At 44.2% G+C, this 26,551-nt stretch overlaps 1 protein-coding gene across 1 annotated transcript in view; it reads left to right on the top strand.

Moving 5' to 3' along the window:
- Nucleotides 1-26,551, top strand: part of LOC121586746 (syndetin-like) — a 291,135-nt gene that overhangs the window by 92,947 nt on the left and 171,637 nt on the right. Inside the window, exons 10-12 of the mRNA XM_041903695.2 lie at nt 4,419-4,461; nt 6,291-6,389; nt 8,928-9,068. Coding sequence (XP_041759629.2) covers nt 4,419-4,461; nt 6,291-6,389; nt 8,928-9,068 — 283 coding nt within the window. The remainder of the gene's footprint in view (nt 1-4,418; nt 4,462-6,290; nt 6,390-8,927; nt 9,069-26,551) is intronic.

Below are 26,551 nucleotides of genomic sequence, written 5' to 3'. Positions count from 1 at the left end.
ATTAACTCTGTCCATAAGGTGTAGATAGTAAGTATAGACCGGAAGTAGAGGCCTGGGCATTGTTGTTCACTAATTTACTCCAAGTAGGGAAAGGATGGTGGGGTTGAAAAGTAATAAAGGGGAGTATATATATATATATATATATATATATATATATATATATATATATATATATATATTTTAAAAAAACAATAAAAAAACATGGGGGATTGGAAGTGATGCAGACAATTACATTGATAGAAGATACAATCTATCTGCAATATTAAGCTGATCCATTCCCCCAAAATAAAAATAAATAAATAGTAAGACAAATACAATAAATGAAATAAATATAAAATCTAATAAAACCAAACAAAATTTTTTTTTGAGCATTTCTCCTTTGCCAAGATAGTCTATCCACCTGACAAGTGTGACATATCAAGAAGCTGATTAAACAGCATGATCATTACACAGGTGCACCTTGTGCTGGGGACAATAAAAGGCCACGCTAAAATGGTAGGTTTATTTGAACAGTGAGTGACAGAATAACAACAACAAAAATCCAGAAAAACGCATGTCAAAAATGTTATAAATTGATTTGCATTTTAATGAGGGAAATAAGTATTTGACCCCCTCTCAATCACAAAGATTTCTGGCTCCCATGTGTCTTTTATACAGGTAACGAGCTGAGATTAGGAGCACATTCTTAAAGGAATGCTCCTAATCTCAGCTTGTTACCTGTATAAAAGACACCTGTCCACAGAAGCAATCAATCAATCAGATTCCAAACTCTCCACCATGGCCCAGACCAAAGAGCTCTCCAAGGATGTCAGGGACAAGATTGTAGACCTACACAAGGCTGGAATGGGCTACAAGACCATCGCCAAGCAGCTTGGTGAGAAGGTGACAACAGTTGGTGCGATTATTCACAAATGGAAGAAACACAAAATAACTGTCAATCTCCCTCGGCCTGGGCTCCATGCAAGATCTCACCTTGTGGAGTTGCAATGATCATGAGAACGGTGAGGAATCAGCCCAGAACTACACGGGAGGATCTTGTCAATGATCTCAAGGCAGCTGGGACCATAGTCACCAAGAAAACAATTGGTAACACACTACGCCGTGAAGGACTGAAATCCTGCAGCGCCCGCAAGGTCCCCCTGCTCAAGAAAGCACATATACAGGCCCGTCTGAAGTTTGCCAATGAACATCTGAATGATTCAGAGGAGAACTGGGTGAAAGTGTTGTGGTCAGATGAGACCAAAATCGAGCTCTTTGGCATCAACTCAACTTGCCGTGTTTGGAGGAGGAGGAATGCTGCCTATGACCCCAAGAACACCATCCCCACCGCCAAACATGGAGGTGGAAACATTATGCTTTGGGGGTGTTTTTCTGCTAAGGGGACTGGACAACTTCACCGCATCAATGGGACGATGTACGGGGCCATGTACCGTCAAATCTTGGATGAGAACCTCCTTCCCTCAGCCAGTGCATTGAAAATGGGTCGTGGATGGGTATTCCAGCATGACAATGACCCAAAGCACATGGCCAAGGCAACAAAGGAGTGGCTCAAGAAGAAGCACATTAAGGTCCTGGAGTGGCCTAGCCAGTCTCCAGACCTTAATCCCATAGAAAATCTGTGGAGGGAGCTGAAGGTTCAAGTTGCCAAACGTCAGCCTCGAAACCTTAATGACTTGGAGAAGATCTGCAAAGAGGATTGGAACAAAATCCCTCCTGAGATGTGTGCAAACCTGGTGGCCAACTACAAGAAACGTCTGACCTCTGTGATTGCCAACAAGGGTTTTGCCACCAAGTACTAAGTCATGTTTTACAGAGGGTTCAAATACTTATTTCCCTCATTAAAATGCAAATCAATTTATAACATTGTTGACATGCTTTTTTCTGGATTTTTTTGTTGTTATTCTGTCTCTCACTGTTCAAATAAACCTACCATTAAAATTATAGACTGATCATGTCTTTGTCAGTGGGCAAACGTACAAAATCAGCTGGGGATCAAATACTTTTTTCCCTCACTGAATGCATATCTGTATTCCCAGTCATGTGAAATCCATAGATTAGGGCCTAATTAATTTATTTCAATTGACTGATTTCCTCATATGAACTGTAACTCAGGAAAATCTTTGTTACATGTTGCGTTTATATTTTTGTTTAGTATGTATGTGATGGGATGTATAGACATTATGGAAAGTATGTGGATATAATATGTAGTATAATAGGATGTTTAAAGACAGTACAGTATAGGGAGCACATACAGTGGGGGAAAAAAAGTATTTAGTCAGCCACCAATTGTGCAAGTTCTCCCACTTAAAAAGATGAGAGAGGCCTGTAATTTTCATCATAGGTACACGTCAACTATGACAGACAAAATGAGGAAAAAAAATCCAGAAAATCACATTGTAGGATTTTTAATGAATTTATTTGCAAATGATGGTGGAAAATAAGTATTTGGTCAATAACAAAAGTTTCTCAATACTTTGTTATATACCCTTTGTTGGAAATGACACAGGTCAAACGTTTTCTGTAAGTCTTCACAAGGTTTTCACACACTGTTGCTGGTATTTTGGCCCATTCCTCCATGCAGATCTCCTCTAGAGCAGTGATGTTTTGGGGCTGTTGCTGGGCAACACAGACTTTCAACTCCCTCCAAAGATTTTCTATGGGGTTGAGATCTGGAGACTGGCTAGGCCACTCCAGGACCTTGAAATGCTTCTTACGAAGCCACTCCTTCGTTGCCCGGGCGGTGTGTTTGGGATCATTGTCATGCTGAAAGACCCAGCCATGTTTCATCTTCAATGCCCTTGCTGATGGAAGGAGGTTTTCACTCAAAATCTCACGATACATGGCCCCATTCATTCTTTCCTTTACACGGATCAGTCGTCCTGGTCCCTTTGCAGAAAAACAGCCCCAAAGCATGATGTTTCCGCCCCCATGCTTCACAGTAGGTATGATGTTCTTTGGATGCAACTCAGCATTCTTTGTCCTCCAAACACAACGAGTTGAGTTTTTACCAAAAAGTTATATTTTGGTTTCATCTGACCATATGACATTCTCCCAATCCTCTTCTGGATCATCCAAATGCACTCTAGCAAACTTCAGGCGGGCCTGGACATGTACTGGCTTAAGCAGGTGGACACGTCTTGCACTGCAGGATTTGAGTCCCTGGCGGCGTAGTGTGTTACTGATGGTACGCTTTGTTACTTTGGTCCCAGCTCTCTGCAGGTCATTCACTAGGTCCCCCCGTGTGGTTCTGGGATTTTTGCTCACCGTTCTTGTGATCATTTTGACCCCACGGGGTGAGATCTTGCGTGGAGCCCCAGATCGAGGGAGATTATCAGTGGTCTTGTATGTCTTCCATTTCCTAATAATTGCTCCCACAGTTGATTTCTTCAAACCAAGCTGCTTACCTATTGCGGATTCAGTCTTCCCAGCCTGGTGCAGGTCTACAATTTTGTTTCTGGTGTCATTTGACAGCTCTTTGGTCTTGGCCATAGTGGAGTTTGGAGTGTGACTGTTTGAGGTTGTGGACAGGTGTCTTTTATACTGATAACAAGTTCAAACGGGTGCCATTAATACAGGTAACGAGTGGAGGACAGAGGAGCCTCTTAAAGAAGAAGTTACAGGTCTGTGCGAGCCAGAAATCTTGCTTGTTTGTAGGTGACCAAATACTTATTTTCCACCATAATTTGCAAATAAATTCATTAAAAATCCTACAATGTGATTTTCTGGATTTTTTTCTTCTCAATTTGTCTGTCATAGTTGACGTGTACCTATGATGAAAATTACAGGCCTCTCATCTTTTTAAGTGGGAGAACTTGCACAATTGGTGGCTGACTAAATACTTTTTTCCCCCACTGTAGATAACTTTAGATGGTCTGGCTGGCTGACTGCTACTGCCTGAGCAGAGATGAGATGATGACTTTAAGGAATTAATAATAAAGTCATCAGATAAAAACAATGTAATATACACAACTGAAATATTTTATTATTTCATAGTAATTTCCTATTTTTCTGTTGATGTCTACCCAATGTGGACCTGACAGACACAATGGAATATTTTCTATGTTTTGGCAATTGAATGTTCACTATTTTTGGCTTTGGATGGTCCATTAAAAAGCTCTAAAATCATTGTAATGTCATTATTTCATAATGCATTTAATGTTTAAAATTAAACTGAAATCGACAACCGTGATTACTTTTTAAAATAATCAAACCGAATCCAAACCGACCTCAAAAAAGGACTAATCGCTCAGCACTACTATGTGTGACAGAGAACGGTGTCCACATACCATATGCCACAAATTGCGGGTCAGGATTTAGGAGAGTTCTAGGTCACTGATAGAGTCCAAGTGAAGCATTGACTCGTGTTGAGGTGATCAGCAGGGATCTGCCCTAACAATGTCCTCTCCCTTCCTTCACAGTGAGTTGAATTCCAAGCTACAAGACACTCTGGAGCAGATCGAGGTACGTAGGAGCTTTTCTTTTCCCTTTGTTCTTCTTTTCCATTAAAAAAGAGTGGAAATCCACCCTTTCTTCAGTATTTTGATGCTTTATTGAGACAGTAATGAAAAGACGGGGAGAGATTGTGAGATGAGAAGAGGCCACAGGGATTGAACCCTGGTCTCCGGTGGGGAGGCATACATGTTCTTATTGCTGGATGTGTTACCTACTCGATCATGGCTCTTTATACATAGGAGCTTTTCTTGCTATTTCTATTGGTTGAGTACACTGCGATCTGTCACACATCTCAAAGATTGTTTGATACTAAACATATTAAATATTCCTTGTAATTTTCTAAAAGCCTACATCTAAAAAGAGAGAAAGTGTTTTGTCTTGAAATTTTGACAGCTGTTATTTTTCAGTTCTCCCTGCTACATATTGACATATTCAAAAAGCCATTACTGCTAGAATGGTAAACATTGTTAATATTATCCATTTACTTTAAGCCATATTTTAATAATTATGTCTGAAAAATGGTATTCAAAGCAATTTCCAACATCCACGCTTGGGGAGGTTCATTACCTGGGGTCCATGTGAATGTATGACACACACACACACACACACATGCGCCGACACACACACACACGCGCCGACACACACACACACACACACACACACACACACACACACACACACACACACCGACACATAGCTTGACTGTGTGTGTAAATGTGAGTAAATGCACTCCTCTGAGAGGTCATGGTCGCACACACACACACACACAGAGCGAGAGCGAGACCGTCCCTGCAGTGAGCGGTGTGTTGGTCTCGACATTGATCTGCTGGATAGATGTAATTGGGAAGTGGCCAGTCTTGCGTGGAGTTCCCCCTGGTAGCTTTAGCTCAGTGAATCTTCAAAACATTTTTCTCATCATGCTTTCTCTACCATACATAAGACTCCTCTCTCAACCCAGGCCTCTATGGAAATGCAATGCAATGTAGCCAGCCAAGCATATTTGTGTAAATTCACCAATCATATTTTGCCATTACCACACCCACTTTTGAGTCTGTCATAGTTACTGTAATATATCCGTTCATGTGCATACATATTCATAATTAGAAAGTATTTGGTATTAGGAAAAAAGTTAAATCTACAGAATTGTCATATCTCAAAGTAGATTGAACATACTGTACATTTTAAAATGAGTAGAATATACAGTATTTTGCCTTCTCAAATGAAACTGCCATAGTGTGATATAACTTTATAATATACTCTCTATACTTTCCATTGTTAGACAGTAACTCAATTTTCTGTCATAAATAAAATGTGGTCTTCTTCATCCTTCGACCCAACCTGTCTCCCTTTATTTATCTCAGCCAGCAGCCCTGTTTAACATCAATGGTGGTGCTCCTTTGACCTTGGGGGAGGCTGAGTGCATATCTCTCTTCCCCCTGGTTTTCCCTGGCTCTCTGTGACTGACAGGTAGCCTGGGATTTTGACATGAATCAACTCCTAGGGCCAAGATAATTAGCAACAGCTGCCATAGCGGAGGGAAGAGGCCGCTGTCTTTAAGCCTGCGTCCCAAATGGCACCCAATTCCTTTGCATAATGCATTACATTTGACCAGAGCCATATGGGCCCTGGTTAAAGGTAGTACACTATATAGGGAATAGTTTACCATTTGGGACGCAGGCTTCAAGACAGCGGCCTCTTCCCTCCGCTATGGCAGCAGTTGCTAATTATCTTGGCCCTAGGAGTTGATTAATGTCCAAATCCCTGGTCTTAACACTTCTAATCCCTCTCTCCTCCATCCCTCCGTCCCTCCTTCCCCTCCTCCTCTACCCACCCAACAGGAGCAGCTGGATGTGGCCCTGTCAAAAACCTGCAAGCACTTTGACGTCTCCCACTACACCAGAGTTCAGCTGGCATACACCTTCCTGGGAAAAAGCCAGGTGAGAGACCCATCCTCTGTCAACAGATCTCTGCTCTGACGGCTTCTGTCCTCATCCTTTTGCCCTCCATTCCCCACTTTCTCTCCCCCTCTTATGTCTGTATTGTTCTCCCTCCCCGACTCCCCTTGTTTCCCACTACGTCTCTCTCTCTCTCTCTCTCTCTCTCTCTCTCTCTCTCTCTCTCTCTCTCTCTCTCTCGCTCTCTCGCGCTCTCTCTCTCTCGCTCTCGCTCTCTCTCGCGCTCTCTCTCGCTCTCTCTCTCTCTCTCGCTCTCTCTCTCTCTCGTGCTCTCTCTCTCGCGCTCTCTCTCTCTCGCACTCTCTCTCAATTCAATTCATTTTCAATTCAATTTAGGGGCTTTATTGGCATGGGAAACGTATGTTAACATTGCCAAAGCAAGTGAACTCTCTCTCTCTCTCTCTCTCTCTCTCTCTCTCTCTCTCTCTCTCTCTCTCCTCTCTCTCTCTATCTCTATCTCTATCTCTATCTCTATCTCTCTCTCTCTCTCTCTCTCTCTCTCTCTCTCTCTCTATCTCTCTCTCTCTCTCTCTCTCTCTCTCTCTCGCTCTCTCCCGCTGTCTCCCTTACTTCTCTCCCTCTGTTGATGTGGGGTGATTCATTTCTGATGTGGGGTGATTAATTTCTGAATCACCCCTCTTTCCTCTGTATTGTACTCCCTGTTTCTCTCTCTCTACCTCTCCCTCTCTCCCTCTCTGCTTTGTTCAGGTGACTGTCAGTGTCTGGACTAAATGCTTTGTTCAGGGGTCTGTCAGTGTCTGGACTAAATGCTTTGTTCAGGGGTCTGTCAGTGTCTGGACTAAATGCTTTGTTCAGGTGTCTGTCAGTGTCTGTACTAAATGCTTTGTTCAGGGGACTGTCAGTGTCGGGACTAAATAATTTGTTCAGGGGTCTGTCAGTGTCTGGACTAAATGCTTTGTACAGGTGTCTGTCAGTGTCTGTACTAAATGCTTTGTTCAGGGGACTGTCAGTGTCTGGACTAAATGCTTTGTTCAGGTGTCTGGACTAAATGCTTTGTTCAGGTGTCTGTCAGTGTCTGGACTAAATCATTTGTTCAGGGGTCTGTCAGTGTCTGGACTAAATGCCTTGTTCAGGGGACTGTCAGTGTCTGGACTAAATGCTTTGTTCAGGGGACTGTCAGTGTCGGGACTAAATGCTTTGTTCAGGTGACTGTTAGTGTCGGGACTAAATGCTTTGTTCAGGGGTCTGTCAGTGTCTGGACTAAATGCTAGAGAATGCTAGAGAAGCCATAAAGAGATTGTCTACCAATTCCCATGCCCCGTGTATTTCTCCCATTGATGGAGCTACTCATGTAGAAAACAAAAACATGCTGACGTGATGATTAGTGTCTCTGTATGATTGACAGCCCTCAGCCATGAGGTGAGAGTGGCCTTTAGCTTCAGAGACTGCGTGATCTGCAGATCATCAGCTTTTTAGAGTAGGCTATCCACAATCACAATGGTTGTGTTCTCCACAATGATAAACACCTTCTTCAAAGGCAGGGTAGTGGTAGTGTGTCTAGTGCTGGCTCTGAAACTCAAGGACCTATTGTTGGACTGGCTCAAGGCCCTTTCACTCTTTGTGTGGGTGCGTGATTGCACGTACGCATGCATGCACACACACACACACACACACACACTTTTGTATTTTGTGTCACCGCTCTCTTATCTACACACACAGAAGATTGGTGACTTTAGGGCTTCAAAGCTAAAAGGGTCTCATCATAGCGAGGCCGTGTTCAGTTTAATATAAAATAATTTTCCTTCAGGTGAAAAAACAGCTCTCTGCTCCTCTCTGTGTGGCTCAGCCTTGTGTGCCGCCATAAGGTTAATGAGTCTAGGGATGCGTCCCAAATGGCACCCTATTCCCTATATAGTGCATATGTGCTCTCGTCAAAAGTAGTGCACTATATAGGGAATAGGGTGCCATTTGAGACGCCACTTAGCAATACTACTGTTTACACCTTGTCTTTACCAGTATTTATGTTAGCATTTCTTTACTTGTATTAGTCCATTTGTCCAATGAACTCATCTGTTGGGAACCTGGTACATTCAGAACATTTGAACAGAGTAGAGGGCTCTGGTCAAGGGGAGTGTGCTATATAGTGAATGGGGTGAGATTTGGGGCACAACCAATGCAGTTCTTAATCACTTAGAACTGCTTCCAGTTCAGCGGTAAAGACGCCGTTAACCTGCTGATTGGCATTTCTACTGAGGCATAACTTTCCTGTCTGTGCTGTTGTGCCAACGTTGACATTGATTAATGAACAGACACTGGTTGAGAAACAAATCAATGAGGAAAAATAAAGCACCTTATTTAGCACAGGATTTCAAGGAAATAAGGGACAGATTTGCCTCTGTGGTTGGTTTAGGTTTTTGATAAAGGAACAAACATTTAATGAATCTGTAATTAGGGCTACATCTCAAATGGAACGCTTTGACTGTGCTGGTGGTCATGCCATGTCACAACACTATCCTTCCCCCGTAATAATCTGTTTCCCTGTGTCTCCTCTCTCCATAGACGGCCATGGACCAGGTCCACATGCACTTCACCCAGGCCATCCACAACACTGTGTTCCAGGTGGTTCTGGGATACGTGGAGCTCTGCGCTGGCAACGCCGACACCAGGTTCCAGAAGATGCAGTACAGGGACCTCTGCACGGTAAGGATGCTAGCTAGCTACCTTCTCCTGCCGTCTTACCGTAGCGAGGCCAACCAAGACCTTACCTACGTTTTGTGTCTTCTTAGCAGGGCCAACCAAGACCTTACCTAGGTTTTGTGTCTTCTTAGCAGGGCCAACCAAGACCTTACCTAGGTTTTGTGTCTTCTTAGCAGGGCCAACCAAGACCTTACCTAGGTTTTGTGTCTTCTTAGCAGGGCCAACCAAGACCTTACCTAGGTTTTGTGTCTTCTTAGCAGGGCCAACCAAGACCTTACCTAGGTTTTGTGTCTTCTTAGCAGGGCCAACCAAGACCTTACCTAGGTTTTGTGTCTTCTTAGCAGGGCCAACCAATACCTTACCTAGGTTTTGTGTCTACTTAGCAGGGCCAACCAAGACCTTACCTAGGGTTTAAGTGTTCCTCTGTAGCTCAATTGTGGGCCTCTGTAGCTCAATTGGTAGAGCACGGCGCTTGTAACGCCAGGGTAGTGGGTTCGATCCCCGGGACCACCCATACGTAAAAATGTATGCACGCATGACTGTAAGTCGCTTTGGATAAAAGCGTCTGCTAAATGGCATATTATTTATTTATTATTTATGTTATGTGCAGGGCCATGTTTTTTTTTATCACCATGTGACTACCTGGCCAGGTAAAACTTTGGGTCCCTGTTTCAGGCTATGATTGGGGCCAGAGTTTTTCCTGGTCAGGTCCCATTAGAAAGGATGTCCTTGTTTGAAGTTCAGGTGACCAGGAAAAAACATCAGCCTCTATTATGTAATATCTAGGTGGCCATTAATATTGTATCATTAATGAGCCATCTGTCTGGTACAATGTCTGGTACAGTAAACAAACATAGCGTCAATCTGTGGTGGGGTACAGCCTTGGCCAGACATGGAGAAGATCTTATAAGCTTGGCTAGACGCCCACTAAGGGAATTACCATATATTGCATTGTTTATTAAAAAGCTCTGCTACTCCGTTAACTTGATAAACACTCAGACACATGACTCCCTGAGTGCTCATATTGTACTCTAGCCAAGCAGAAAATGTCCCTCCTCTTTATGAGAGATGAAGAGAATGGAGAGGTGTTCTCAATCATAGACCTTTTCTATGAGATAAATAATCGTATTTAAGTGGACGACGAATGGGCTCTTTTGAAAAGCAGCTCCCGAATGGTGGTGGTCTTATTGGGACAAACGCTTTCTCTCTCTCTGCCCAGAGCTTTGGTTGGGTCCAGACCCCCCAAATCACATTTGCATGCTCATATAAAGCGCATGGAATCAGCAGGGCCATGCATCACAATTCCACAGAGTGAGTTGTCTTCTCTTCCGGAGCCTTTTATTAACTGGCTGACACGGCTGAGTGGGGGAATCAAACGCCGTCACTCCCCCCTGTGTTGTTGTTTCTACCTTGGCCACTAGATGGCGGAGCAGCAGCTGTGGTTTGTATGAGATCTGGGACTCCTATGGGGAGAAGCACCAGAAATGTGGATTGGAGGCCTAGGGCATCTACTAGCCTGGATTTATTAAAGGTGTTTCTGAGGATGAGAAGATCACAATATCAGTCCCTTCCTTGGCAGAAAACTAGTTCTCCTTCTAGTTCAATATTCTTAAACTATCCTCAATGTGTTCCAAATCTACAAGGAGCACAGTGTATAGTTGAAGTTTGTCTCACCAAGTACGGAAGCAGAACTTCTAGATGAGTCTCCTAAGTAGAAATTACTTTCACTCTCCCTCCTCACCGGGTGGTAATGATTTAGCAGAATAATTCTGTTAATTGTTGGTCCCTGTGGTATCTTAAATGTTCGGGGATTCTGTGTAGGAAGGGATAGAAGCTGTATTATTAGCTAAGGGGGAAACTAGAAGAGGCGATTGAGTAACGAAGGCTTCGCCACAACCTTGGAACAGGCTGCTGAGGCATTGAGCTGTTCTGACAACAAGACATGTCCTTGTTTCACACTGTGGTCATTGGCATTTGTCCGAAGCTCTTATGAACAGTAAGATATGAACGAAAGGGCAGTGGCCTATCACCTTTAAATGTCACTCCATGTGTGCAATTTGCCTGTCTGACAGTGGCTAGCCAGGCTAGTCTGAAATTGGATGAACAGAGCTGTACAGTATTCTGATTATGGACGGCAAAATGTTTACTTCTCTTTAACGTATGTGCTGTCAGCCTGCGGCATCGCCTGGGCGATTTCTGCGACGCGCCGACTCGTCCTCCCCTACTTTAGATTGATGGGACATGTCATGTTAGCATTGGGCTGCGCGATGGATTGGCCTCCACACAGGCAGAGCTATGCGCTAGCTAGCCTCGCGTATGTTTATCACTGAGCCTCGAACCTGACTAAGACAAAGATTGTGGACAGGCTGTTCTTCTGATGACACATGAGGCTAGATAGGGTGTTCTTTCTCTCCACGGCTCCACACTCAGTGACTGGCAATACGATTTAAGGAAGATACAATCTTTGTTATTACTTTGGCACCAGTTCCACTGCTTGAAACTAAACAAGAACAGGATGGAGGAAAGCTGCTTTGCGAGAATTTTTTTGGTGCTTTAATCTTCGGAGCGTTTCACACCCACTAAAGAATAAATAGATAAGGGTTTATCTATACGGATGTGAGGGGGAATGAGATAAATGTGTAGCACCTACACCGACCTGGGAAAGGCAGCAATACGCAACAAAGCGTCTAGTCTGCCGAAAAGCCACACAAAGAAGCTAATTGAAGCTAATTAAGTTGTTTGTCTCTCCAGGTGTTGATGACTACTATTTATTCAGGTGAATCTTGTGACCAGTCATCTTGGAATAAGCCTAGAGACTTAGAAACTTCAGAAGAGAGACGAGTTGCTTGGTTTTTAGGGACACTCTCTTGTCTCCCACTCACTCCCTCGAGTCCCTCCCCTGAAGGATAGTATGTAAGTTGCACTCACTACTGTCCTGAGCTTTGCACCGAGTCGTGGAAATTAAAATTCAAGGGATCCGGGGTACGCAGAAAGGTCAAATCATGTTGTGAATCATTATTGGTCCTCGTCCCCACTTCAGCCATCTTTCTTTCTTTCTCACTCTCACTCTCTCTCTCGCTCTCACTCACTTACTCTTGCTCTCTCTCGCTCTCCTCCTGGACTCCCTGCTTGTGTCCCAAATGGCACCCCATACACTGCACTACGGTAAAAGATGAAGATGGACAGATTACGGGCTTAGGCCTGGCTCGCAGTCGGCGTTCCAATGCATCCCAAAGGTGTTGGATGGGTTGAGGTCAGGGCTCTGTGCAAGCCAGTCAAGTAGTTCCACACCGATCTCGGCAAACCATATCTGTATGGACCTCGCTATGTGTCATGCTGAAGCAGGAAATGGCCTTCCCCAAACTGTTGCCACAAAGTTGGAAGCACAGAATCGTCTAGAATGTCATTGTATGCTGTAGCGTTAAGATTTCCTTTCACTGGAACTAAGGGGCCTAGCCCAAACCATGAAAAACAGCCCCAGACCATTATTCCTCCTCCACCAAACTTTACAGTTGGCACTATGCATTGGGGCTGGTAGCGTTCTCCTGGCATCCTCCAAACCCAGATTCGTCCGTCGGACTGCCAGATGATGAAACGTCCACTGCTCCAGAGTCCAATGGCGGCGAGCTTTACACCACTCCAGCCGACGTTTGGCATTGTGCATGGTGATTTTAGGCTTATGTGAGGCTGCTCGGCCATGGAAACTCATTTCCTGAAGCTGCCGACAAACAGTTATTGTGCTGATGTTGCTTTCAGAGGCAGTTTGGAACTTGGTAGTGAGTGTTGCAACCGAGGACAGACAATTTTTACGCACTATGCGCTTCAGCACTCGGCGGTCCCGTTCTGTGAGCTTGTGTGGCCTACCACTTCGCGGCTGAGCAGTTGTTGCTCCTAGATGTTTCCACTTCACAATAACAGCACTTACAGTTGACCGGGGCAGCTCTAGCAGTGCAGAAATTTGACAAACGGACTTGTTGGAAAGGTGGCATCCTATGACGGTGCCACGTTGAAAGTCACTGAGCTCTTCAGTAAGGCCATTCTACTGCCAATGTTTGTCTATGGAGGTTGCATTGCTGTGTGCTCGATTTTATACACCTGTCAGCAACGGGTGTGGCTGAAATAGCCGAATCCACTAATTTGAAGGGGTGTCCACATACTTTTCGTGATATAGTGTACCTTCAGAGCTACAGCAGAGTTGAAAGGGTATCTTATGTTATGATAATGTGGTTTGATAAGGATCAACTCATTTTCGAAAATATATTTTTGAAATATATTTTATGATTTTTATCGAACAGATAGTGAGAGAGGATGACAGTGGGGAAAGATAGAGAGGTTTTGTGAAAGGGCAGTAGGCCGGATTTAAACCTATACCGGCATTACCTCTAGACCAGCCAGGCCACATAAATATAATATCTTGTTGATTTCATCATAACGTACAGTACGTCCCCATTCTGTCGTCCCAAGATGCACTCACTGATTACAATCAGTATCTCCATTGTGTAGCAGCATGATCATTCTGACAGGACACAGTGCGAGTTAATTAAATTGTCCATTGTTCATGTGAAGGACTGGCTCTTTAGTGAGACCCTTATTGGAGGTGAACCTTCCATGGCCTTTCAGATCAGCTTTCATATGAGGCAACACTAGATTATCAGCTCTCTTTCTCTCCTCTCTCTCTCTCTCTCTCTCTCTCTCTCTCTCTGTCAGTCTCTCTGTCTCTCTCTCTCCTCTGTCTCTCTCTCTCTCCTATGTCTCTCTCGCTCTCGCTCTCCTCTCTCTCTCTCCTCTGTCTCTCTGTCTCTCCTCTGTCTCTCTCCTCTGTCTCTCTTTCCCTCCTCTGTCTCTCTCTCTCTCCTCTGTCTCTCTCGCTCTCTCTCTCCTCTGTCTCTCTCACTCTCTCTCTCCTCTGTCTCTCTCACTCTCTCTCTCCTCTGTCTCTCACTCTCCTCTCTCTCACTCTCCTCTGTCTCTCTCTCTCTCCTCTGTCTCTCTCGCTCTCTCTCCTCTCTCTCCTCTGTCTCTCTCCCTCTCTCTCCTATGTCTCTCTCGCTCTCGCTCTCCTCTTTCTCTCTCTCTCTCCTCTGTCAAATCAAATCAAATCAAATCAAATTTTATTGGTCACATGCGCAGAATACAACAGGTGCAGACATTACAGTGAAATGCTTACTTACAGCCCTTAACCAACAGTGCATTTATTTTTTAACAAAAAAAGTAAAAATAAAACAACAACAAAAAAAGTGTTGAGAAAAAAAGAGCAGAAGTAAAATAAAATAACAGTAGGGAGGCTATATATTTACATTTTTTACATTTACATTTTAGTCATTTTAGCAGACGCTCTTATCCAGAGCGACTTACAGTTGGTGAATACATTTTTTATTTTATTTTTTTCTTTATACTGGCCCCCCGTGGGAATCGAACCCACAATGCTCTATCAACTGCGCTACATCCCTGCCGGCCATTCCCTCCTCTACCCTGGACGACGCTGGGCCAATTGTGCGCCGCCCATGAGTCTCCCGGTCGCGGCCGGCTGCGACAGAGCCTGGATTCGAACCAGGATCTCTAGTGGCACAGTTAGCACTGCGATGCAGTGCCTTAGACCACTGCGCCACTCAGGGGGGTACCGGTGCAGAGTCAATGTGCGGGGGCACCGGCTAGTTGAGATAGTTGAAGTAATATGTACATGTGGGTAGAGTTAAAGTGACTATGCATAAATAATTAACAGAGTAGCAGCAGCGTAAAAAGGATGGGGTGGGGGGGCAGTGCAAATAGTCCGGGTAGCCATGATTAGCTGTTCAGGAGTCTTATGGCTTGGGGGTAGAAGCTGTTGAGAAGTCTTTTGGACCTAGACTTGGCACTCCGGTACCGCTTTCCATGCGGTAGCAGGGAGAACAGTCTATGACTAGGGTGGCTGGAGTCTTTGACAATTTTGAGGGCCTTCCTCTGACACCGCCTGGTATAGAGGTCCTGGATGGCAGGAAGCTTGGCCCCAGTGATGTACTGGGCCGTACGCACTACCCTCTGTAGTGCCTTGCGGTCGGAGGCCAAGCAGTTGCCATACCAGGCGGTGATGCAACCAGTCAGGATGCTCTCGATGGTGCAGCTGTATAATTTTTTGAGGATCTGAGGACCCATGCCAAATCTTTTCCAGTCTCCTGAGGGGGAATAGGCTTTGTCGTGCCCTCTTCACGACTGTCTTGGTGTGTTTGGACCATGATAGTTTGTTGGTGATGTGGACACCAAGGAACTTGAAGCTCTCAACCTGTTCCACTACAGCCCCGTCGATGAGAATGGGGACGTGCTCAGTCCTCTTTTTTTTCCTGTAGTCCACAATCATCTCCTTTGTCTTGGTCACGTTGAGGGAGAGGTTGTTGTCCTGGCACCACACGGCCAGGTCTCTGACCTCCTCCCTATAGGCTGTCTCATCGTTGTCGGTGATCAGGCCTACCACTGTTGTGTCGTCGGCAAACTTAATGATGGTGTTGGAGTCGTGCCTGGCCATGCAGTCATGGGTGAACAGAGAGTACAGGAGGGGACTGAGCACGCACCCCTGAGGGGCCCCCGTGTTGAGGATCAGTGTGGCAGATGTGTTGTTACCTACCCTTACCACCTGGGGGCGGCCCGTCAGGAAGTCCAGGATCCAGTTGCAGAGGGAGGTGTTTAGTCCCAGGATCCACAGCTTCTACCCCCAAGCCATAAGACTCCTGAACAGCTAATCATGGCTACCCGGACTATTTGCACTGCCCCCCCACCCCATCCTTTTTACGCTGCTGCTACTCTGTTAAGTATTTATGCATAGTCACTTTAACTCTACCCACATGTACATATTACCTCAACTACCTCAACTAGCCGGTGCCCCCGCGCATTGACTCTGCAACGGTACCCCCCTGTATATATAGCCTCCCTACTGTCACTTTATTTTACTTCTGCTCTTTTTTTTCTCAACACTTTTTTTGTTGTTGTTGTTTTATTTTTACTTTTTTGTTTAAAATAAATGCACTGTTGGTTAAGGGCTGTAAGTAAGCATTTCACTGTAATGTCTGGACCTGTTGTATTCGGCGCATGTGACCAATAAAATTTGATTTGATTTGATTAGTGATGAGCTTAGAGGGCACTATGGTGTTGAATGCTGAGCTGTAGTCAATGAATAGCATTCTCACGTAGGTGTTCCTCTTGTCCAGGTGGGAAAGGGCAGTGTGGAGTGCAATAGAGATTGCATCATCTGTGGATCTGTTGGGGCGGTATGCAAATTGGAGTGGATCTAGGGTTTCTGGGATAATGCTGTTGATGTGAGCCATGACCAGCCTTTCAAAGCACTTCATGGCTACAGACGTCAGTGCTACGGGTCGGTAGTCATTTAGGCAGGTTATCTTAGTGTCCTTGGGCACGGGGACTATGGTGGTCTGCTTGAAACATGTTGGTATTACAGACTCAGTCAGGGACATGTTGAAAATGTCAGTGAAGACACTTGCCAGTTGGTCAGCACATGCTCGGAGTACACGTCCTGGTAATCCGTCTGGCCCTGCGGCCTTGTGAATGTTGACCTGCTTAAAAGTCTTACTCACATCGCTACGGAGAGCGTGATCACATAGTCATCCGGAACAGCTGGTGCTCTCATGCATGCTTCAGTGTTGCTTGCCTCGAAGCGAGCATAGAAGTGGTTTAGCTCGTCTGGTAGGCTTGTGTCACTGGGCAGCTCGCGGCTGTGCTTCCCTTTGTAGTCTGTAATCGTTTTCAAGCCCTGCCACATCCGACGAGCGTCAGAGCCAGTGTAGTACGATTTAATCTTAGCCCTGTATTGACTCTTTGCCTGTTTGATGGTTCATCGGAGGGCATAGCGGGATTTCTTATAAGCGTCCGGGTTAGAGTCCCGTTCCTTGAAAGCTGCAGCTCTACCCTTTAGCTCAGTGCGGATGTTTCCTGTAATCCATGGCTTCTGGTTGGGGTATGTACGTACGGTCACTGTGGGGACGACATCATCGATGCACTTATTGATGAAGCCAGTGACTGATGTGGTGTACTCCTCAATGCTGTCTGAAGAATCCCGGAACATGTTCCAGTCTGTGCTAGCAAAACAGTCCTGTAGCTTAGCATCTGCATCATCTGCCCACTTTTTTATTAACCGAGTCACTGGTGCTTCCTGCTTTAGTTTTTGCTTATAAGCAGGAATCAGGAGGATAGAGTTATGGTCAGATTTGCCAAATGGAGGGCGAGGGAGAGCTTTGTATGCGTCTCTGTGTGTGGAGTAAAGGTTGTCTAGAGTTTTTTTTCCTCTGGTTGCACATTTAACATGCTGGTAGAAATTAGGTAGAACGGATTTAAGTTTCCCTGCATTAAAGTCCCCGGCCACTAGGAGGGCTGCATCTGGATGAGCGTTTTCCTGTTGATCTATGGCCTTTTACAACTCATTCAGTGCAATCTTAATGCCAGCATTGGTTTGTGGTGGTAAATAGACAGCTATGAAAAATATAGATGAAAACTCTCTTGGTAAATAGTGTGGTCTACAGCTTATCATAAGATACTCTACCTCAGGCGAGCAAAACCTCGAGACTTCCTTAGTATTTGATTTTGTGCACCAGCTGTTGTTTACAAATATACACAGACCGCCACCCCTTGTCTTACCGGAGTCAGCCGTTCTATCCTGCCGATGTAGCGTATAGCCCGCTAGCTGTATGTTATCATTGTCGCTGCTTCAGCCACGACTCGGTGAAACATAGGATATTACAGTTTTTAATGTCCCGTTGGTAGGATAACCGTAATCTTAGGTCATCCAATTTGTTATCCAATGATTGAAGATTGGCTAATAGGATTGATGAAAGAGGCAGTTTACTCGCTCGCCGTCGGATCCTTACAAGGCACCCCGATCTACGTCCACGATATCTCCGTCTCTTCCTCACGCGAATGACGGGGATTTGGGCCTTGTCGGGTGTCTGTATGATATCCTTCGCGGCCGCCTCGTCTCTCTCTCTCGCTCTCTCTCCTCTCTCTCCTCTCTCTCTCTCCTATGTCTCTCTCACTCTTGCTCTCCTCTCTCTCTCTCTCCTCTGTCTCTCTCTCACTCCTCTGTCTCGCTCTCTCTCCTCTGTCTCTCTTGCTCTCGCACTCTCACAATTCAATTCAAAGGGCTTTATTGGCATGGTTGCCAAAGCATGTGAAACAGATCATCAGAAATGAACAGTAAACATTACTCACAAAAGTTTCAAAAGAATAGAGACATTTCCAATGTTATATTAAGCTATGTGCAAATAGTTGAAGTACAAAAGGGAAAATAAATAAACATAAATATGGGTTGTATTTACAATGGTGTTTGTTCTTCAATGGTTGCCCTTTTCTTGTGGCAACAGGTCACAAATCTTTCTGCTGTGATGGCACACTGTGGTATTTCACAGATATGGGATTTTATCAAAATGTGATTTGTTTTCGAATTAATTGTGGGTCTGTGCAATCTTAGGGAAATATGTGTCTCTAATATGGTCATACATTTGGCAGGAGGTTAGAAAGTGCAGCTTGGTTCCCACCTCATTTTGTGGGCAGTGTGCGCATAGCAATGCTATGCTCACCAGCTGCGATACAAAAAGGTGTTTATCTTCTTGTGTAAAAGCATCAATAAACAATTCAACGCTAGGGCCGATTGTTGTGCTCTAATTTATATAAAGGAGGTCTGCTTTCATTTGCGTCGATGTTCCCAGATCTCCAGGCCTGGACGCTCAAGTCTGGTTTTATTTCACTCTCACTCTCTCTTTCGCTCTCTCTTTCTCTCTCTGTCTCTCGCTGTCTCTCTATCTCTCTCACTGTCTCTCTCTCGCTTTCTCTCTCGCTGTCTCTCTCTCGTTCTCTCGCTTTCTCTCTCGCTCTCTCTCTCTCTCTGTCCTGTGTTTTGTGTTTGCTTCATCATTTAGTGAAACTGATCCTTTCTCCAAACACATAACCCCTTGTCTCCCTCCCTCCCAGCTGCGATTGAAAAAGGTGTTTATCTTCTTGTGTAACAGCATCAATAAACAACTCAACGCTCTCATTTATAAAGGATGTCTGCTTTCATTTGCATCAATGATCCCAGATTTCCAGACCTGGACGCTTATTTCTTGAGTCTTGCTTTCATATACTTTCATATATAGATTTTCTATAAAACTCAGCGTTTCTATTTCTATTTTTCTTTTTGGGGGGGTGGGGGTAGATCAGCTTTAATATTTCAGATAGATTGTAACTTCCATCAATGTAATTGTCTGCATCACTTCCAAACCCCATATGTTTATTTTCTCGCAAATATATACATATATATATACATACATACATATACATATACAGTGAGGGAAAAAAGTATTTGATCCCCTGCTGATTTTGTATGTTTGCCCACTGACAAAGACATGATCAGTCTATAATTTTAATGGTAGGTTTATTTGAACAGTGAGAGACAGAATAACAACAAATAAATCCAGAAAAACGCATGTAAAAAATGTTATAAATTGATTTGCATTTTAATGAGGGAAATAAGTATTTGACCCCTCTGCAAAACATGACTTAGTACTTGGTGGCAAAACCCTTGTTGGCAATCACAGAGGTCAGACGTTTCTTGTAGTTGGCCACCAGGTTTGCACACATCTCAGGAGGGATTTTGTTCCACTCCTCTTTGCAGATCTTCTCCAAATCATTAAGGTTTCGAGGCTGACATTTGGCAACTCGAACCTTCAGCTCCCTCCACAGATTTTCTATGGAATAAAGGTCTGGAGACTGGCTAGGCCACTCCAGGACCTTAATGTGCTTCTTCTTGAGCCACTCCTTTGTTGCCTTGGCCGTGTGTTTTGGGTCATTGTCATGCTGGAATACCCATCCACGACCCATTTTCAATGCACTGGCTGAGGGAAGGAGGTTCTCATCCAAGATTTGATGGTACATGGCCCCGTCCATCGTCCCATTGATGCGGTGAAGTTGTCCTGTCCTCTTAGCAGAAAAACACCCCCAAAGCATAATGTTTCCACCTCCATGTTTGACGGTGGGGTTGGTGTTCTTGGGGTCATAGGCAGCATTCCTCCTCCTCCAAACACGGCGAGTTGAGTTGATGCCAAAGAACTCCATTTTGGTCTCATCTGACCACAACACTTTCACCCAGTTCTCCTCTGAATCATTCAGATGTTCATTGGCAAACTTCAGACGGCCCTGTATATGTGCTTTCTTGAGTAGAGGGACCTTGCGGGCGCTGCAGGATTTCAGTCCTTCACGGCGTAGTGTGTTACCAATTGTTTTCTTGGTGACTATGGTCCCAGCTGCCTTGAGATCATTGACAAGATCCTCCCGTGTAGTTCTGGGCTGATTCCTCACCTTTCTCATGATCATTGCAACTCCACGAGGTGAGATCTTGCATGGAGCCCCAGGCCGAGGGAGATTGACAGGACTTTTGTGTTTCTTCCATTTGCGAATAATCGCTTCAACTGTTGTCACCTTCTCACCAAGCTGCTTGGCGATGGACTTGTAGCCCATTCCAGCCTTGTGTAGGTCTACAATCTTGTCCCTGACATTCTTGGAGAGCTCTTTGGTCTTGGCCATGGTGGAGAGTTTGGAATCTGATTGATTGATTGCTTCTGTGGACAGGTGTCTTTTATACAGGTAACAAACTGAGATTAGGAGCACTCCCTTTAAGAGTGTGCTCCTAATCTCAGCTCGTTACCTGTATAAAAGACACCTGGGAGCCAGAAATCTTTCTGATTGAGAGGGGGTCAAATACTTACTTCCCTCATTAAAATGCAAATCAATGATAACATTTTTGACATGCGTTTTTCTGGATTTTTGTTGTTGTTATTCTGTCACTCACTGTTCAAATAAACCTACCATTAAAATTATAGACTGATAATTTCTTTGTCCGTGGGCAAACGTACAAAATCAGCAGGGGATCAAATACTTTTTTCCCTCATTGTATATATATTTGTACAGTGGGGAGAACAAGTATTTGATACACTGCCGATTTTGCAGGTTTTCCTACTTACAAAGCATGTAGAGGTCTGTCATTTTTATCATAGTTACTCTTCAACTGTGAGAGACGGAATCTAAAACAAAAATCCAGAAAATCACATTGTGTGATTTTTAAGTAATTAATTTGCATTTTATTGCATGACATAAGTATTTGATACATCAGAAAAGCAGAACTTAATATTTGGTACAGAAACCTTTGTTTGCAATTACAGAGATCATACGTTTCCTGTAGGTCTTGACCAGGTTTGCACACACTGCAGCAGGGATTTTTGCCCACTCCTCCATACAGACCTTCTCCAGATCCTTCAGGTTTCGGGGCTGTCGCTGGGCAATACGGACTTTCAGCTCCCTCCAAAGATTTTCTATTGGGTTCAGGTCTGGAGACTGGCTAGGCCACTCCAGGACCTTGAGATGCTTCTTACGGAGCCACTCCTTAGTTGCCCTGGCTGTGTGTTTTGGGTCGTTGTCATGCTGGAAGACCCAGCCACGGTTGTTGGCCAAGATCTCGCGATACATGGCCCCATCCATCCTCCCCTCAATACGGTGCAGTCGTCTTGTCCCCTTTGCAGAAAAGCATCCCCAAAGAATGATGTTTCCACCTCCATGCTTCACGGTTGGGATGGTGTTCTTGGGGTTGTACTCATTCTTCTTCTTCCTCCAAACACGGCGAGTGGAGTTTAGACCAAAAAGCTCTATTTTTGTCTCATCAGACCACATGACCTTCTCCCATTCCTCCTCTGGATCATCCAGATGGTCATTGGCAAACTTCAGACGGGCCTGGACATGCGCTGGCTTGAGCAGGGGGTCCTTGCGTGCGCTGCAGGATTTTAATCCATGACGGCGTAGTGTGTTACTAATGGTTTTCTTTGAGACTGTGGTCCCAGCTCTCTTCAGGTCATTGACCAGGTCCTGCCGTGTAGTTCTGGGCTGATCCCTCACCTTCCTCATGATCATTGATGCCCCACGAGGTGAGATCTTGCATGGAGCCCCAGACCGAGGGTGATTGACCATCATCTTGAACTTCTTCCATTTTCTAATAATTGCGCCAACAGTTGTTGCCTTCTCACCAAGCACTTGCCTATTGTCCTGTAGCCCATCCCAGCCTTGTGCAGGTCTACAATTATATCCCTGATGTCCTTACACAGCTCTCTGGTTTTGGCCATTGTGGAGAGGTTGGAGTCTGTTTGATTGAGTGTGTGGATAGGTATCTTTTATACAGTTCAAACAGGTGCAGTTAATACAGGTAATGAGTGGAGAACAGGAGGGCTTCTTAAAGAAAAACTAACAGGTCTGTGAGAGACGGAATTCTTACTGGTTGGTAGGTGATCAAATACTTATGTCATGCAATAAAATGCAAATTAATTACTTAAAAATCATACAATGTGATTTTCTGGAATTTTTTTTTTGATTCCGTCTCACAGTTGAAGTGTACCTATGATAAAAATTACAGACCTCTACATGCTTTGTAAGTAGGAAAACCTGCAAAATCGGCAGTGTATCAAATACTTGTTCTCCCCACTGTATATATATACATACACATACACACGTACACATACATACACACACATATATATATACAGTGGGGAAAAAAAGTATTTAGTCAGCCACCAATTGTGCAAGTTCTCCCACTTAAAAAGATGAGAGAGGCCTGTAATTTTCATCATAGGTACACGTCAACTATGACAGACAAATGAGAAAAAAATCCAGAAAATCACATTGTAGGATTTTTTATGAATTTATTTGCAAATTATGGTGGAAAATAAGTATTTGGTCAATAACAAAAGTTTCTCAATACTTTGTTATACACCCTTTGTTGGCAATGACACAGGTCGAACGTTTTCTTTAAGTCTTCACAAGGTTTTCACACACTGTTGCTGGTATTTTGGCCCATTCCTCCATGCAGATCTCCTCTAGAGCAGTGATGTTTTGGGGCTGTCGCTGGGCAACACAGACTTTCAACTCCCTCCAAAGATTTTCTATGGGTTTGAGATCTGGAGACTGGCTAGGCCACTCCAGGACCTTGAAATGCTTCTTACGAAGCCACTCCTTCGTTGCCCGGGCGGTGTGTTTGGGATCATTGTCATGCTGAAAGACCCAGCCACGTTTCATCTTCAATGCCCTTGCTGATGGAAGGAGGTTTTCACTCAAAATCTCACGATACATGGCCCCATTCATTCTTTCCTTTACACGGAACAGTCGTCCTGGTCCCTTTGCAGAAAAACAGCCCCAAAGCATGATGTTTCCACCCCCATGCTTCACAGTAGGTATGGTGTTCTTTGGATGCAACTCAGCATTCTTTGTCCTCCAAACACGACGAGTTGAGTTTTTACCAAAAAGTTATATTTTGGTTTCATCTGACCATATGACATTCTCCCAATCCTCTTCTGGATCATCCAAATGCACTCTAGCAAACTTCAGACGGGCCTGGACATGTACTGGCTTAAGCAGGGGGACACGTCTGGCACTGCAGGATTTGAGTCGCTGGCGGCGTAGTGTGTTACTGATGGTAGGCTTTGTTACTTTGGTCCCAGCTCTCTGCAGGTCATTCACTAGGTCCCCCGTGTGGTTCTGGGATTTTTGCTCACCGTTCTTGTGATCATTTTGACCCCACGGGGTGAGATCTTGCGTGGGAGCCCCAGATCGAGGGAGATTATCAGTGGTCTTGTCTGTCTTCCATTTCCTAATAATTGCTCCCACAGTTGATTTCTTCAAACCAAGCTGCTTACCTATTGCAGATTCAGTCTTCCCAGCCTGGTGCAGGTCTACAATTTTGTTTCTGGTGTCCTTTGACAGCTCTTTTGGTCTTGGCCATAGTGGAGTTTGGAGTGTGACTGTTTGCGGTTGTGGACAGGTGTCTTTTATACTGATAACAAGTTCAAACAGGTGCCATTAATACAGGTAACGAGTGGAGGACAGAGGAGCCTCTTAAAGAAGAAGTTACAGGTCTGTGAGAGCCAGAAATCTTGCTTGTTTGTAGGTGACCAAATACTTATTTTCCACCATAATTTGCAAATAAATTCATAAAAAATCCTACAATGTGATTTTATGGAATTTTTCTCTCTCAATTTGTCTGTCACAGTTGACGTGTACCTATGATGAAAATTACAGGCCTCTCTCATCTTTTTAAGTGGGAGAACTTGCACAATTGGTGGCTGAGTAAATACTTTTTTCCCCCACTGTATATATATATATATGGCTATTTAAAAATATATATCCATTCAAATATCTTGCATATCTTATTTTCCATCATAATTTCATTAATATGCGTAATAATGTCGGCAGTTCATGCGTAGGATTTTAACCTATAACCCGGATTGGCATTGTATTACATAACATTTTTGACAAGCAATTATTATTTTAGCAAACAATTATTGTGGTTCATCCTATATTCTCCCTAACATCCTTACCCCCTTGCAACAGATGTGGGATAAACATACACGCACATACTCTAACACACTCAACCCCTTTCCTCCACAATCAACCATAAGATCAGATGCTCATCGGTTGTTACATCCCAGAGCCCAACTCAAGAAAGGACCTGATTTACGAATGCATATACAGTTACAGCTGTTTGAGAAAGCATGCAAGATTGAGCAAAAATGGACAACAATGTGAGATTTGGTTAATCTATTTAATCTATGTCAAGTCCTAGGTGATGGAGATCTTACCACCCTCTTCACCTGAGACACAAACACTCTGGTACCCCGTTTTAACCATTTTCTCCCAAGCATCTCCGTGCAGTCAGACCTTTGATTATTTTGTGCCACTTGGGCCACAATAATAAGCCCCCTCTCTGATTGTCCAAGTGTGACCCCCTCCCCATGGGTTACTGCAGCCAGTGTTGCCAGCACTGCCACTACCTGGGTGGGGGTACCCCACCGGAATCCCCACCAGCTAGGTACAAGGTCGTCAAGGTTCTCATTAGTAGCTTTGAGAATTTCCTTGTATATTATGCTCTCCCATCAGGGGGCTTTGTAGGACCAACCCTGCCAGGCAGGCTCAGAATCTTGAGGGGGCGGTGCTGCTCAAGTAGGTCTCTGACCGCATTTATTTTTCTGTTTAGGCTGCATATAGGCAACTCACAGCAGGGCCATAAAACAGATGGGGACTTCTCTTTGGTGTATGGGTCTCTCAGGTGGGTGTCCAGGATATAGGGTTGGGGATCGTTCCATCATGATTGGACAATAAAAAAGTAGATTAGATGTATACTATATTTTAAAATGTATATCCCTCATCTGCACAAAATTGAAAGCTCTCTCTATTCTATTTATTTGTGCTAAAACTGAATCGAAGGTAGATTTGCAGCTAGCAGTCATTCATGTATCTCAGATTAAATAGACAGTGCTGTGTGTGTCTTCCAAATTGTCCTTGGCATCGAGTTAATGAGATGATTTCTTCTAGCATGGTATGATGATTCATCTGCTCTAAGCTCGTAACAACCTCCACATGCCAAATATCTCTCGGCATAGTAGTGTCAGCCAGGCATTCAATAGTTAATATTTAAATGTGCCAGATAGGTCTGCACTTCACTCGTCACCACGATAACACCAGATTAGTTTATCTAGTGCTCTGGTAGGCGATGAAGTCTTTCCCCATATGGTACAGGAGGGAACTTTTAATTCCTCCTGACCGTTAGCTCTGTGAGAGATGCACCGATGACCCCTGAGAGCAGAAGAGAGACGTGGGAGAAAGAGCGGTATTTGCTGATTAACACAATGAAGTGTGAATGAGACCAATGAAAAGAAGACAGTTGCTCACTCTGCATGTAGCCTTCTATACTGTACTCAATGGTAAAAGCAGAGAAAGAGAGGCATCATGGGAAAGGGGGTGGGATTATACTGTATAAGGCCTCTCTATAATGGTCTGTGGTCTTCCCTCCTTGCCAGTCTTAGGACATAGCGAGGAATGGCTGATGGTTTGTTTAAGACCATGGTACTATTCTTTTTTGTACTCAGTGGAGTTGTCTTGGTAAATGACCCAAGTGTTTTTGTTTCAACAACAGGGCAGAACAGTGCAGCAGAACAGGGCAGCACGGTTGGCCCTTAAATGTACACAGAGAGCTACAGTGGGGGAAAAAGTATTTAGTCAGCCAACAATTGTGCAAGTTCTCCCACTTAAAAAGATGAGAGAGGCCTGTAATTTTCATCATAGGTACACGTCAACTATGACAGACAAAATGAGAAGAAAAAAAATCCAGAAAATCACATTGTAGGATTTTTAATGAATTTATTTGCAAATTATGGTGGAAAATAAGTATTTGGTCAATAACAAAAGTTTCTCAATACTTTGTTATATACCCTTTGTTGGCAATGACACAGGTCAAACGTTTTCTGTAAGTCTTCACAAGGTTTTCACACACTGTTGCTGGTATTTTGGCCCATTCCTCCATGCAGATCTCCTCTAGAGCAGTGATGTTTTGGGGCTGTCGCTGGGCAACACGGACTTTCAACTCCCCTCCAAAGATTTTCTATGGGGTTGAGATCTGGAGACTGGCTAGGCCACTCCAGGACCTTGAAATGCTTCTT

The sequence above is a fragment of the Coregonus clupeaformis genome, chromosome 17 (assembly GCF_020615455.1).
Source record: "Coregonus clupeaformis isolate EN_2021a chromosome 17, ASM2061545v1, whole genome shotgun sequence".
Classification (NCBI taxonomy): domain Eukaryota; kingdom Metazoa; phylum Chordata; class Actinopteri; order Salmoniformes; family Salmonidae; genus Coregonus; species Coregonus clupeaformis.
The sequence above is the reverse complement of the archived record's forward strand: the minus strand, read 5'-3'. Positions and strand labels throughout refer to the sequence as shown.